This window comes from Pseudorca crassidens, chromosome 1 (genome assembly GCF_039906515.1).
Source record: "Pseudorca crassidens isolate mPseCra1 chromosome 1, mPseCra1.hap1, whole genome shotgun sequence".
Lineage (NCBI taxonomy): Eukaryota > Metazoa > Chordata > Mammalia > Artiodactyla > Delphinidae > Pseudorca > Pseudorca crassidens.
This window is the reverse complement of record NC_090296.1, coordinates 5986681-6002811: the sequence shown is the minus strand read 5'-3', so window position 1 is coordinate 6002811 and position 16131 is coordinate 5986681. Positions and strand designations below refer to the sequence as shown.

General features: G+C 46.1%; 1 protein-coding gene across 4 annotated transcripts in view; it reads left to right on the top strand.

Moving 5' to 3' along the window:
• EML1 (EMAP like 1) overlaps nt 1-16131 on the top strand; it is a 198752-nt gene that overhangs the window by 43136 nt on the left and 139485 nt on the right. Inside the window, exon 1 of one of the 4 annotated variants that reach the window (XM_067725863.1) lies at nt 11045-11252. The exons of 1 other annotated variant lie outside the window; for it this stretch is intronic. In XM_067725863.1, the coding sequence (XP_067581964.1) occupies nt 11045-11252 (208 nt within the window). Of the gene's footprint in view, nt 1-11044; nt 11253-16131 lie in introns of those variants that run through there. 2 more of the 4 variants (XM_067725873.1, XM_067725891.1) reach the window with 2 other exon arrangements.

Below are 16131 nucleotides of genomic sequence, written 5' to 3'. Positions count from 1 at the left end.
TCCGTGTGCTGTCTTTCCCTAGAAAGTCACTGTTAGAACTTCCTTACAAGGATGATCATGTTGCCAACAAAGATTTGTTGAACAAATGAATGAAACCTCACATTTTCTGCAGCATCTCACCCATCTCATCCTTCTGACCCTCCTCCCGGAAGACATGCCATTCCTCCTTCTTTCCCAAGTGACCCCCCCGCCACACACACACACAGTGTTCTCTGGAAGTCTGTTCCAGCCACCACCTCCCTTCTCCTTGAATTGTAACCAGTTCTCCTTCCTCTGACCCTTTCCTCCTGACAAAGCCCCTTCTGGCCATGCTGCCCCACAAGGTGGGTTTTCCAGTTCTTTTCTCCTTTCCCAGCCTGACTGCCTCTTTCCTGGCCACCACTGGCCCTCAGGCCTTGCTACAGCTCATCTGTCCGGCCTCTGTGTCCCCAAATGCATCCTCATTGCCAAGGCCTCGGCCTTCTCCCTGCACTCACCTCTCTTCCCGACATCCCACTCCGTCCCTCTCAGAGTGAGACACTCCTCTGGCGTCTTCTGTATCAATAACCTGGTCCGACTGGCCAATTCCCCACCCACCTGGGAGGATGGCTGCTGGCCACACCCAGGCGCTCACTGCCTTACCTGGAACTAGGCCTGTGGCCCACTAGTTTGTCCTGTGATTCCTGGTCCCGTTTACCTGCAGTTCCCCATCAAATTTCCTGAAGCACAGCTTAATAGTGAGGCTTCCAGGGGGCTCCTCATTGCCCATGGATCAAGTCCAACCCCTTAGTGAGGGGTCCTAGGCCCTCTGCAGTGCAGCCTGATACCTCCTGTCTGACCTCCTTGTCCCATCCTTGACTTGAACAGAGCTGGATGGCTCCTCATTTCCCAGACACATTGGGTGTGCATTTCTAGCCTCTTACTTGGATGACTTTAGCTCCTCCTCTCCACTTACTTCATCTCTCAGATCCATCAAAGCCAGAACTCTGGTCCCATCCAACACCCCCAACCTGGATTCCTTCCCTGTCTGCCCTAGCCCCTGGGGGTTCAGTAATCCTCATGCCTTCATTTATCTCAAGCCCAAGGAGCAAATACTTTCTTCACACGTACTGTTGGTAAGTTGGACCTGGGGTCTGCACCCCACAGAATGAGGTCCATGGCCGTACCCTATCTTGGGGTGTTCCTCTTTCTTGTCCCCAACCAGGCTGTCAGTTTTTATTCTTGGGTAAATCTTCCGTCCTTCCCCCAGGCTCTCTTATCCCATCCTCAGCTGCTGAGGTGGTAGTTCAGGGCAGAAAAGCAAGGTTTGGGACCTGACAGGATCAGATTTAAATCCTGCTCTACCTCTCACCAGCAAGGTGACCTTAGGCCAGGCACCTGCCCCTCTGCACACAAGGGAGTTTCCCTACACATAAAATTGAGGCAGTACTACCTTCCCCACAGGCCTATGGCACGGAAGGTGACTGATGCATGGACAGCACTGGCACTCTCCCCCAGTGAGCTCCTGGGTGCCTTGGTCCCCTCCTGTGTGTTCCTATGGTGTTTACTCCCCTCCTGGATGATGAGACCCTCAGGGGACAGGTGTTGCTCTAGTCCCGTTTGTGTCCCTTGCTCCCAGCACAGAGTGGGCACTGAGTGTGTGCAAACAAGTGAGTCAATAGTCAGCACCCAGCAACCATCTGTGATGAAGAACACACAGGGAGCTATATTCCATATCTTGTAATAAACTATAATGGAAAAGAATCTGAAAAAGAATATATATATATATATATATATATATATATATATATATGAAACAGAATCACTTTGCTGTACACCAGAAACTAACACAACACTGTAAATCAACTCTACTTCAATTAAAAAAAAAATACAGTGAACAAGCCCATGACGGGGGGAGATGGAAAAGCATCTTACCAGTGATCCCTGCTCAGAAGACCCTTTAAACCTTTGCCTTAATCAATGCGATAACTAGAGTCTGCAGACCATAGGCAAATATATTAGCAAGGGTTCCAGGATGTTTTGTTAATTACAAGTAAGCATTATGTATCTCAGCCACTGGGATGAAAAGGGCTCTGATGGGGGTGGTAGGAAGGGACCAGGCAAACCTCAGAAGCGGGCCTTTTACTTGACTTTCCTGATAGGTAATTCAGATTTCCGGCAACTTGTTTTTATTTCTTGCAGTTTTGCTGCTGTGAGGAAGCTGAGGGTGGCATTGTAAATATAACTGTATGAACCTCAATAATTTTTTTCAGTGCATGACATGGGTATAGTCTACATCTTTCCATATTAGCTAGGATGACTATATAATCTGTCATCCAAACTAGAATACTTCAGGGTCAAAGGGGGATTATTATGCCAGGACACAAGCATAAACACGGCTGCCCCAGCACACTGGGATGAGTAGTTGACCTAATATTAGAATATTTACTCTGTGATCAGTCGGTGGTATGCCGAGAACTGCCATAAAACCTCACAGGTGACACAATGGAGCAAATGAACAAAAATTCCTGAAAATGACATTTTTCGGTGGAGACGCCACAACGGAAATTTCGTTTGCCATCCACTGCAGTACTGGCATTACTCTATGGATAAGGGACGCTTTTAACACTGAGTTTCCTCAATGGAATGCCATTCTGAAAAGAGAAAACCAGGAATTCCCTGGTGGTCCAGTGGTTAGGATTCTGAGCTCTCACTACCTGCAGCCTGGGTTCAGTCCCTGGTCGGGGAACTAAGATCCCGCAAGCTGTGCGGCACGGTCAAAAAAATAATAAACAAATAAAAGGATTAAAAAGAGAGAGAAAACCAACCAATATTGCTTTTAATTTTCCACTTCACTTCAGACACTGCAAAATATGTAAATTTTTTTGATCAACGCAAATCATTAAGAATGCTTTTCCGTTGCGGAGCACAGGCTCCAGACGTGCAGGCTCAGCGGCCATGGCTCACGGGCCCAGCCGCTCCGCGGCATGTGGGATCTTCCCAGACTGGGGCACGAACCCGCGTCCCCTGCATCGGCAGGTGGACTCTCAACCACTGCGCCACCAGGGAAGCCCAAGAATGCTTTTGATTGGCTAACTTACTGAGGGAAAAAACCCCATGGGTTTCTTAGATAACAAGGAGTTTTCATATCCATTTGGACTATTAGCAGATTATCTGTGGGAGGCTCAGAAGTTCATGGTTCTGCAGTGTCGACATTGTTGTGATAGGATAATGAAGTTGATACGGCTGTGTTTATTACACAGAGCGCTGTTTCTGGTCCGGTGCCTCTTGCCCACCCCAGCCCATCCGGGACCAGCACTGCACAGGTAGTCAGAGAGCTGGGTTCACCTTTGTGAGACGAGTTGCAAGATCTGCCTCCATATGCGGGGATGAGGCTCCCAGCCTGGTGCGAGGCCCGGGAGAGCGCTAGGAGGACACGTGTTGGCTGCTGCGGGAGGGGGAATGAATACAGAGCGAAGAGCCGCAGCCCTGCCCCCACGGAGCCCCCAGCTTCTACAGAGCTTCAAAAAGCAGGTTGGTTTAGCACAGAGGAACGGTGCCGACAGCCATCCGCGGTGGAGGGGGCAGGGACTCTGGCTGGACAGAGCGGGCGTAGCTTAAGAGCTGAGCCCACAGAGGAGCGGAAGGATATTTCCAGGAAATCATGCAAGTGAAGCCCCAGGGGCAGATAACTGCAGGGTGTTTGGGGAATGAAAAGCAGCATGAGGGACTTCCCTGACAGCCTAGTGGTTAGGACTCTACGCTTTCACTGCAGACGGCCCAGGTTCCATCCCTGGTCAGGGAATTATGATCCCACAAGCCATGCGGTACAGCCAAAAAAAAAAAAAAAAAAAAAAAGAAAAGAAAAAAGCAGAATGGATTGACTGAGGCAGAGAATGGGGGCCTCGAAGGACTCTGAAAGCCAGTCTGCGTATCTCGGACTTTGCGGGTTTCTTTTCCTCCAATAAGGAGAATAATCTTTAAACTGGGAAGAGTTGAAGAAATGTCCCTTAGGAGAAATTGTCAAGAGCCCAAGATAGGTGAGAGATGGGGGCAGGCGGGTGGTGCTTAGTGACTGTGAATCCAGTCTCTAGGCCTCCACAAACTTTCTCGGATTTGGCCAGATGGGAGTCGCAGAAAACTGGGAAGGGAAAAATGTCATAATTTTCCAAAAAGCAGAATAAGTTGGGTTCTGGAAAATACAGATAATAAATTTGATATTAATATTGGTTCTGAGCAAAAATTTTAACAGATTTTTGAAGAGCTGGTGTAAACTCACTTGGAAGGAAATGTTGTTACGAAGAGGCAAACCAAACTTATTCCCTCTTTGCACGGGGTTACCAGGCAGGATGTACAAAGCGTTGGTAAAGAGCCTTCCCAAAACCCTGTGGAAAGTACAGAGAAAAATAGTCTGGGCCAACAGACAATTGGGTGACTTGATATTTAGTTGGACAGACACATCCAGAGTACTTATAAAAAGATCAGTGGAGATGCAGCTGGTGAGGTGTGGCCGATGTGAGAGCTCCACGCCTCCGCCAGCCCCACCCTGTGCTTCTAATGTGTTTACCAACTACAAGGGTGAATAAGACATTAACGGGTTTATTACAGCACATTCGCTGCTGTCACAATGCTGATGTGTTATATAACAGACTCAAGAGTTTAAAAGATTTTGGTTCGTTAAAAGGATGGATTGAACCAAATCAAATGACGTTTTACAGGGGTCAAGATAAATCTTATCTTTAGATTAAAAATTTTTTAAAAAATCAATTAGCTCAGTACAGGTTGGAGACGACCCAACAGTAATGCATTTGAAAAAGACTGATAGGTTTATAATTGACCAGAAGTTCAATATGAACCAACAACATATAGCCTGGCTGCTCAAAAAAAAAAAAAAAAAAAAATCAATACAGAGTTCCGTTGTATCAATAGAATTATAATCTCCAAGTTATTTAAGGGAACTGCCACTCAGGTCACACACACACACACACACACACACACACACACACACACACGTTCCTACGAGACAAGGCTGATTGATGTAAGGGATGCAGTCGGGTACCAGTAGATGTGAGGGGGGTGTAGGGGACTCACCAAGCCCTCCCAGATGAGGCAGCTTCTCCACTGGCAGGCAGGGAGGTGGGCACTCAGCACTGGGAAACGGTGTGGGCAGAGGTCCAGAGCACTCACGTGCATGGCACGTATGAGAGTCGTGGATAGGGGTTGCCGTGTATGTGGTGTGGCAGGAGAGTGTCGGATGCCAAAGACAGCATTTGTGGCAGGAACACAGACAGACTGGAAGTCCACACCAAGATGTGTGCATTTAATGTGGCAGGCATCAGAGAATGAAATGATGTCATTAACCCCTCTTTGGGCAAGTTAACCCTGGAGTAACAAAGCAGAGGTGGGGAAACTGGGACACAGGCTGTTAGAGCACCCTTTCAGGACAGACAGCAGTCTGCATCAGGACAGAGGGAGATTAAACTGACCGGACAAAAGCGGGATCAATGAAGGATGCTTTGGGAAGGGCGGTTTGGGATAAAAATAACCAACAATCTTTTTAATAATTCAAGCTCTTCAACTTTGAAATGAGCCGAGTGACCGTTTGTCAGGGATGTTGCAGAGAAATACTGCTGCGTCAGCAGGCAAGCTGGGGACAAAGGAGTTTAATATTCTTTATTGATGTCAAGAATCTGTGATTAGCTCTCATTTTATGGAGTAACAGTCTTATCATGAGAAAGTGTATTTTATATTTTATAATTTAGTATCAGTGATGAATGGTGTCCTGAATCTCTGGAATATCCAGTTCTTGACTTCGAGATTCTATACTAACTGTATTAGTTCGTCAGGGCTGCTGTAATGAAGCACCACACACCAGGAGGCTTAAACAACAGAAATTTATTGTTTCATGGTTCTGGAGGCTAGAAGCCCCAAATCAAGGTGTGGGCAAGGGCTGGGAGGGAAGGATGGATTTCAAGCCTCTCTCCTTAGCTTGGAGACAGCCAGCCATCTGCTCCCTGTGTCTTCACATGGTCCTTCCTTTGTGTGTGTCTATGTCCTAATTTCCTCTTCTTATAAGGACACCAGTCATATTGGATTAGGGCCCACCCTAATGAGTGCATTTTAACTTGATTACCTCTGTAAAGACCCCGTCTCCAAATAAGGTCACGTTCTGAAGTACCAGGAGTTAGTACTTCAACATATGAAGTTGGCGGGAGGGGGCACAAGTTAACTGAAAACACTGAGAGGCAACTTCTCTGCTCTTAGAATAAAATCAGAACCCGCCTGTGAACAGGCCACCCCGTCTCCCACCGCGGTAATCTCAGCTCCCCAGATGAGCCTTATTGGCCTGAAGCAACGTCCACTGGTTCTTTGCCCACTGCTGCTTTGTGCCCGCCTTTCATGCCTCAGTCCAGTTCAGACCCCCCACAATAATCTGAAACACTTCCTCTGGCTTTGTTTCATAACACTTAGCACAATTTGTAATGATGTATTTATTTGTACGATTGTTATATGTCGCCTACAGGGAGAAATACATTTTACATCCCAACTCAGCACACATACAGACATTTCAAGTAAAGATCAATACTTCAGGTAAAAATGCTTGCTCTTACTATGTTCAATGCACCTTGATATTTCCTCTTTCATCTATTTTTTCTTGTAGTAAAATACATACAACATAAAATTTGCCGTTTTTACCACTTTGCAGTGTATACCGTCCAGTGGCATTAAGTACATTCACACTGTTGGACAGCCATCACCACCATGCATCTCCTGAACTTTTTCATCATCCTAACTGGAAATGCAGTCTCCATTAAACACTAACTACCCCCCCGCCTCAGCCCCTGGCAGCCGCCATTCTACTGTCTGTCTGTATGAATGTGACTCGTCTAGGGACCTCATATAAGTGGAATCATGCCGCATTTGTCTTCTTATGACTGGTTTATTTCACTCAGCATAATATCCTCAAGGTTCATCCACGTGGTAGCAAGTGTCAGAATTTCCTTTCTTTTAAGACTGAATAGTATTCCGTTGTACGGATAGATCACATTTTTTTCTCCATTCATCCATCGGTGGAAAATGGGTTGTTTCCACATTTTGGCTATTGTGAATAATGCTTCTATAAACATGGGTGTACAAACATCTCTTCGAGACCCTGCTTTCAATTTCTTTGGGTATATACCCAGAATGGACTTTTCTGTTTCTTTTTTACAAAAATTAAAGTATAGTTGATTCTGTTCCATTTTTTAAAGTGCTGAATGACTTTTTTTAAAAATTTATTTTATTATTTTAATTTTTGGCTGCATTGGGTCTTCGTTGTTGCGCGCGGGCTTTCTCTAGTTGTGGTGAGCAGTGGCTTCTCTTGTTGCGGAGCACGGGCTCTAGGCGCGTGGGCTTCAGTAGTTGTGGCTCACGGGCTCAGTAGTTGTGGCACAAGGCTTAGTTGCTCTGTGGCATGTGGTTATCTTCCTGGGCTGGGGCTTGAACCTGTGTCCCCTCCATTGGCAGGTGGATTCTTAACCACTGTGCCGCCAGGGAAGTCCCTGATGTGACTCTTTAACTTCATGACACCTGCAGTTTGGAAGACACTGTGTTTTGTGTGATCTATCCCCAGCCTCTGCATGGTTCCTAGTCCTGTAGAACTATTTTTGGAGGAATGTTGAATTAAACTATAGATGCACAAGGCTTTACATTTCTGGGTATTTTTTTATTACTTCTCCATGAATAATGGCTACAGAGCTCCCATTTTCCTTTCTTTTTCACATGTTGTACAAATGCTGCTATTAATGCCACTGAAAGCTATGGTTATATTGTCCTAGAGAGCATACATCATTTATGACAACAACATGTTTTGGACTCAGACCATAAATTATCTCAAAATGACGTGGAATAGCAGTCTGTTAAAATGTTTGGGCACAAAATCTCACATTATTAATTAGGTTTACAGAGATTTTTCTTGAACTTTCTCCATAAATCTTTTAAAAATGCTGTGTAGATTATACCTAATTGACTTAACATGCATATCCTTGTAATTACACTAAAATTTGCCCCTTTTAGAGTAAGGCTTTTATCACTGTGGGGAAAAACAGAGCTGTTTAATACTCTAGGTTAAGAGTGTAATAATGATCTTTATCATCTCAAAAGCAGTGGACTGTGTTCTTAACTGTTATTTGTAACTTTGCTCTGGTGGAAGTAAAATCCTCTAAGAAAATCTCCAGCTCAATTCTTCTTCGTCCCACTTCTGAATTTTCTTTATTCCCCAACCTTCCTTTGTTGGGGCCACCAAATATCATACCTTTAACATTATAGATCAGGAATGCTAACATTCTTAAAGAGAATCATCTTTTGATCATTTATTCATGATTATCACTTCATTTCCAAGTTTGAGAATGCCACATATCAATTTTTTATTACCAATTATCCAAAATATCCTGACATATAAAACCACAAAGTAGAGCAGCGATAGCAGAAAGATCGGACTAGAGGGGAGGAAAGATGGGAAATGAGAAAAGAGAGAAGGGCCAAGTTCAAATGTGTACGTGTGCTCAAAACCCCTCCTGCACAGTACCCACCTCTTGCTTTCGGGATGCAGAGGGTCAACCCGTACTGGGCGGGGGTAGAGGCTTCATGTGACGCTTCTGCCACCTCTGCGCTCTATATTTGGCACCTATCTCCTCTCCCTGTCAAAGTTCTGAAATGTGCATCTACATGTGCTCTCCTCTTTTTTTTTTTTTTTGGCCACGCCACGCGGCATTCAGGACCTTAGTTCCCCGATCAGGGATCGAACCCATGCCACCTGCAGTGGAAGTGTGGAGTCTTAAGCACTGGACCACCAGGGAAGTCCCCATGTGCTCTCCTTTTGACGTCCAGCAGCCTGGCTCCGGTCCCCACTGCTTCACCAAGATGCTCCAAGTTACCTGGGAGCCCTCTGCCACCAGACCCAAGCCCTTTCCCCAGGCTCATCCTCTTTGACCTGTCCTCTAGAGAAACCTGTGAAAAAGCCCACCTCCTTGCAAATTGCTGTGCTCTTCGCTTAATGAGACAACCCGCTAGGCTGATCGTCCTGCCTCTTTGACAGCTCCTTCGGAATGTCCTTCTCCCTTTCCAAGGGTCTTCCCAGCTCCTTTCTGACCTTCCATTCTTTCCTTTACAGTTCATGTACAGCCTCTCTGCTGACAATTCCCACATCCCCATTCTTTCACTGGCCAGCTGGTCTGCATCCCCCTTTGCTATGGGGCATTTCTAACAGGAGGTTTGCTGTCCTTGCTTGCTTGGCCTCTCTGTCTCTCCAGCTGTATCGTCCTGGAGCAGTTTCCCTCTGGCTGGTCCCTCAGCCATTCTTCCCTCTGACTGTCTGGGCCCTGAGTGTCTGGTTTCTGGAGCGCTGCAGACACCCTGGGCTGCTCCAGCTTCAGGGCACGGCCCCTGTGGTCCGATTCACACTCAGACTCATCTCTAACACTGCTCGTGCCAGCCTCCCTCCGCCTGCTGCCAGGTCTGGCTCAGGCTCCTCTGCTGGCTCTCGGGACCTCTCTTACCGTGCCCCTCTCTCTCTCTGCGCACTCATTTCCCACTTTCTATATACAGGCTGTCTGCTCTTGTCCGGCCAGCCCTTGGCCTGTCAGCAGGCCCTGCTCCTTCTCTCCTCCACAATCACTAACGCTGCCCTTCAAACACCAGGTCACAGTCAAACCCACAGCACCTGCAGCCCTTGAGCGAGCCCCCCACCTCCCCATGTACTTTTCCCATTAACAATCCCTCTTGTTTTCTCTGCTTGGTTTCCCTGACCGGGACCTGGATAAGGGCTTCAACCTCTTCCTTCTGCCCACAGCATCTAATGCCAGTCATGCTATCCCATGTGCCAAACACACCAGGCACACCACCAGAGTCCCATCCCTGACAGCATCTTCTGCTTTTGCAAAGACAGGCCTCTATCCGCCTCTGAACCCCAGTGAGGCCCCCAGGTTTTCCTAATAGTAACTTTTTACTCGGTTCTCATTTCACCTACTTGTGTTCAACCTACAGGAATTGACACCTACAACTCGGACCCACTCAGAATTTTACATGTAAGTGAATTATAACTATTGTGTAACCGGGAGCATAAATGTTATGCGGTCTGTTTTGGACAAAGCCAGAGGATCACCAAACTCATATTCTTCTCTCTTGCATCCTGATTTGTTATTTGCCAGCATCTTTACTTCAGGCCATGGGCACTGAAACTCAAACCATTAACCTGGCATGTGTCCTCAGGGAATGGAAAAGTTACAAACCCGTGGATTTGTGCATTTATCTCCTACTATGATATTTTGTCCCAACTCTTCGTCTCTCTGAGATAGAGTAAATACAGATTTCCGTGGGTCCTGTAACAAGCTAACAAGTGTGTAATGTGACAAATCTGCACCCCAGGGGCTGATCAGAGGGGGAGAGAACAGAGCAGATGTTTTAGCTCCTTTAAAGGCCGCAGCCTTTCCAGCCTGACATTACCAGGGCCTCTTTTTGAAGTGGGAACCGCATCTTTTATCGGCCCAAGAGCGGAGTTACAAGCCCTGCGCTAATTCTCACTCGAGGCAGGGCCATGCTGCGGCGGAAGACGTGCGGAAAGAGGGGCGAGCCTCGCAGGACGTGGCCAAAAGCGGAGTTGCTGCGACGTGGAAAGACAGCCGAAATGAGCTCGCGAGCTGTCCATGTTTGGTCCCGGAGCCGCCCGCGGGCGCGGTAATAGCGCCCCCGGGGAGCGTGGTCTCCGGCGTCCGCAGGAGGGGTTGCCCTGGCCGGGTCGACAACCTCGCTCCCCGCGCGTCCGCTCCCACGTCTCCGCCTCTCCTTTGTCCCCGCGCCCCCCGCGTCCCGCCCTCCTGGGGGGCGCTAGCGACCGCGCGGGGAGGCGGGGCCTGGCCGCGGCGCTCCCGCAGCATCCTGGCCCCGGCCGCGCGCCGCCCTGGGCTCCCGGGACCCGGCAGCCCCGCCCGGCCGCGTCCCCGCCCCGTCCCGTCCCCGCCCGGCCACGTCCCCCGCGGAGGCCGCCCCCTGGCGGGCAGAGCGGGCGCCGGGCTAGCGCGGCGGCGGCGGCGGCGGGCCCGGGGTTGCCATGGTAACCGGCAGCGGCCGCCGCCACAGCAGGGCCGGCCCCAGCGCCAGCGCCGGCCGCGGCTCGGCGCGGCTCAGTGTGGGGGTGAGCGGCGGCGGCGCGGCCGGGCCGGGGAAGCGGGCGCTGCCCGGCGGCCTCAGCATGGAGGACGGCTTCTCGAGCTACAGCAGCCTGTACGACACATCCTCGCTGCTCCAGTTCTGCAACGGTGAGGGGCGGCGGCCGGCTGGGCGGGGGCCGCGGCCGGGAACGGGCCGAGGGGCGAGGCCGGGCGGCCGGGGAGGCCGTGCAAAGTTGCTGCGGAGGGGCGCGCGGTTCCCGCCGCCGCGGGCGCATTGTGCTGGGCCGCGGGCCCCGGGCCGCGCCTCGCTGCGCCCCCGCCCCGCCCCGCCCGGCTCCCGTTCCGGCTTCGGCCAGTGCGCGCGGGGCGGCCGATCCCGAGGAGACCCGCGCGAGCGCACCGGCCGGGCAGCGCGCGGGGAGGCCCGGCCGCCCCGGGGCTCCGGGGACGTGTTGCTTTCTGCTTCCAAACTCACATCTGTTTGGAAATGTCTGGATGAAGAACTCGGAAAACAAATCACTTAATAACGAAACACTCCTTCGAGGATGTGCGCAGTGTTTCTCGCGGGTGGACTCTCAGGATCCATTCAGTTCTACTTTGATGAAATCATCACAGTTTCATGCAATCTAGAGCTTTTTAAATGGACAGACAAAGTGAACCAGGCTTAAAAGTGTTTCGACTGTTTTGTTTACGAGGTGATAGATTTATTTATTTATTTATTTATTTTTACAGGAAGGAAATATTAATAGCTACCAATATGGCATCTTTAAAAAAATATAAAATCCTACATGCTTGAAAGATTTTAATCTCCCTGGCAGGGTTGAAAAAGATTTTCACGGCAGACTGCCTAGTTTATCAGAACATGATGTGTGATAATTCATGCACAAAAGTTAACCATACAGTTTTTTATATGTCGGATTTACTGCTTTATTAGAGGATCCCAAAAGTTTCTTAAAGAAAAAAAAATGTGTGTTTTATGGAATTTGCTTATGGTGCAGTCGGAATAACTTGGAATTCTAGATGCTTTGACAACTCGAGCAATTTATTTTGCAGTTGTAATTGTGATTTAGGGGAATTTTTCTAGTTATTCAACACCTGTTTGCAAATTGGAGGTATTAGCCTTGGCAATAAAGATCACTGGGTTGATTCAGCCTCTGTAATGATATTTTAATCTCTGGTGAAATTTATCATCTTTTTCATGGAAGAGTATATATTCTGATAGCTTGGGCAGCTTATAATTGTCCTATTAATCACATGTGAGCCTTCATTAACTTGTAATGCCCTCTTCAGTGGAAAGGAAGAAAGTTTTGGCTCTCTCTCCACATTTAACAACGTTTCAGAGTTGAAGGCAGACAGAATGTATTTGGTACTCTACTGGCCACTGGAATCCTTTGTACAATACATAGTTTAGAGTCATGGGAACGGTTTTACTCTCCACATATTGGAGCAGTTGTTTGGGGCTGGTCATATTGTTTCTAAACAGCCGCTCAATCATGAAGTTGACCTGCACATCTATTCATGAATGTGTTGGTCTTCTGCCTTTTCTTGTTAATTGCTAGGTTAGCGATATCGGTAAGGAATTTTACTGGTAACGGCGTCTAGAAGAAAGTAAAAACCAGCTCTTATATTGTATGGCTAACAGTTTAAAGAAAAATGACTTTATTATTTATTTATTGAAGCATAGTTGATTTATCAATACAATGTTGTGTTAAATTCTGCTGTACAGCAAAGTGACTCCGTTATACAGTATATACATTATTTTTCATATTCTTTTCCATTATGGGTTATCTCAGGATACTGAATATAGTTCCGTGTGCTATACAGTAGGACCTTGTTATTTATCCTTTCTATATGTAACAGTTTGCATCTGCTAATCCCGAAGTCCTAGTCCATCCTTCCCCCAACCAGCCTTGAAAAAAAAGGACTTTAAAATAGCTAGAATCAAGCAATAGGATCAGTTCAAAATACAATCAAATCACAACTGTTGAATTGCTTTTCTTAAAAAGCTCAGCTCTGTGTTTATTTTTGGGTTACCTTATGAATAAAGTTTAAAGCAAGGGTAGCCTATCAGGCAGAAATGAGTGTTAACTGGTGATGTCTTAGGCAGCAGATGTTTTGATGTGAAATTATTCATTTCTAAGAGGCTTCCATTAAGTGAAAATATAAATGAATACAATCCAGTTAATGACTATGATGATTCAATTAAAGCAGTGGATCACAGAAACACCATTTCACCAAGAACTAAATTAAACATTTGGATGTTTTATTAGCTACATTGAAAAAAAATTTTTTCTTTTTAAATTAGAGATTTACATGACATTGGCAGGACTACAGCAGTGTAATAGATGAACTCATAAATTTTCATATGTTGGGTACACTCCATGCTTTTGCTAGTGACAGGAACTAAAAAGTCATAGTTGTATATTAGCTTCAGAAAATACAACCCATACTTCTTACTTGTATGACTGTCACAGTTAACGTACTCCTGGTGAGATAAAGATAGAAGTTAGTAACAAAAATGAGAAGGAAGGAAGAAAAAACGTTGTAATGAGTGAAATCTCTTTTATCCTTATACTGTTTTTCCTTACTATCTCTCCTACTTAATTTGTAATGGATATTAAATGTGAATGTAGGCAGTATCTAGCCTCCTGAAAAGACTATCCATTCTCATCTTTTAGATACTGGCCTTCTCATTTAAGTAGAAAATGTGTGCTATGTTTTTTCTTCAAACTGTTTAGAACTCTGTAAAGTGAGCTAGAAATCACAAACTTCTCTTATTGCCCTAAGAAAAACTACAGTAGTTGGAAAGTGGACTAAAGCTGGCATTTATAAGACAGTTTGTCGTTTGGGAAATACTGACCATCCTTCATTCCATTTTTTTCTTCAGAGCCTTCCCTTGACATAGGTGGAATTACCATCCTCTTTTATGTAGGAAGAAATTGACGCTCAAAGAGATTTTTCTGACTTTATAAGGCCACACAGCTAGTAAAGCTTGGATTCCAGTGTGATTTCTTTGTTTTAATAACAGCTATAGAGGCATAGAATTCACATTCTATAAAAATTCACCCTTTTAAAGTGTACAGTTAAGTGGCTTTCAGTATATCCACAGAATTGAGCCAGCATCAACATTATCTAATTTTAGAACATTTTCATCACCTCCCCAAAGAAACCCCAGGACCCACAAGGACGTATTCCCTGTTGCCCTAGCCCCTGGTAACTACTAACCTACTTTCTGTTTCTATAGATTCTGCATATTTAATATAAATGGAATCATATACTATTTGGCCTTATGTGTCTGGCTTCTTTCACTTAGCATAATGTTTCAGGGTTCATCCATGCTATAGCATGTGTCAGTACTTTATTCCTTTATATGGACAAGTAACATTCCACTGTATGGATAGATCACATTTTATTTATCCATTCACCAGTTGATAGGCATTTAGGTTGTTCCTACTTTTTGACAATCATGAATAATACTACTTGGAACATTCATGTCCAAGTTTTTGTGTGAACAGGTGTTTTCATTCCTCATTGGTCAATACCTAGGAGTGGAATTGCTGGGGCATATGGTAACTCTGGGTTTAACATTTTTGAGGAACCAACCTGGATTTTTTGAAATCTAAATGTCAAGCTCTTTTTGTTATACCTTGCTGATATAAGAAGCTGAAACTAACATACCATTGTAAAGCAATTATGCTCCAATAAAGATGTTTAAAAAAAAAAAAAAGAATAGGGAGTCAAGGAGCTGGATGAAAGAGGGAAGGAAGTGGGTGGGAAGAACATAGTGTTGCTGTTTCATTTCTGTGAGTCACTTTTGATTCTCTCATCAGTCACAGATCATCAAAACAAGTCAATGCGCACTCCTGCTTAGTTGCCATAGGTTATAAGAGTCTCAGCGTTCAAGGGGACCAAAAAGGTGATCTCATCTCATGGTTTACTTTCTTAAGCCTTTGACTGTTCCTTCAAAGTACAGCTCACCCAGGAATCCAAACGTTAAGCAGATGAACAGGGAGCAGCTCCAGCTGAAGTGGGGAGAGGGCAGCGCTCTTTGGTCCTCCTCGCCTGTCTTGCCCTCCACTGATTCAATCCACCCATCCCTCCAAAGCTTGAAATCTCTGTTCCATGGGGGGATGCTCCAAAGGTTATTCAACCCACGTTCGAGCAGTTCCAAGGGACTGGAAACTCACTGTCGCTCATGCCATCCATTCCTTCTTTGTATAATGCAGACTGTCAGTTCCTAAATGCAGTCAAAGTTTGGCCCCAGTTCTGTCCCTTGGGTCCAGAGAAAATAGGTTTAATCTGTTTTCCATGTGCTAGGTTGTCCCATGTTTGAAGACAGTCATGATGGCTCTTTCTCAAGTCTTCTTCCAGCTAAACATTACCATTAAAAAAGAAAAAAATTCCTCACAAGACACAGTTTTAGACCCTTAATCATCCTGGTTTTCCTGGTCTACGTTTGTTTTCTTTATTCTATACGCCTTTTTAAATTTGACACTACTGGATGTTGTATTCCAAGCATGGTTTTTAAATAGAGCAAAGTAGAGCCAGACACTTCACCTCCCATGTTCTACAGTCTATACTTCTAATAATGCAGCCCAAGATCGTATTAACTCTTTTGCTTGTCACTTCACATTGTTACCTCTTACTGGTTTTCACCTAAAATTCTTGTCTGTTTTACATGTACTGTGGCTAAGCCCTTTTTCTTTTTTTTGAACATCTTTATTGGAGTATAGTTGCTTTACAATGGTGTGTCAGTTTCTGCTGTATAACAGTGAATCAGCTATACGTATACATATATCCCCATATCCCCTCCCTCTTGCGTCTCCCTCCCACCCTCCCTATCCCGCCCCTCTGTGTGGTCGCAAAGCACCGAGCTGATCACCCTGTGCTATGTGGCTGCTTCCCACTAGCTATCTGTTTTACATTTGGTAGTGTATATATTTCCATGCCACTCTCTCACTTCATCCCAGCTTACCCTTCCCCCTCCCCGTGTCCTCAAGTCCATTCTCTACGTCTGCATCTTTAT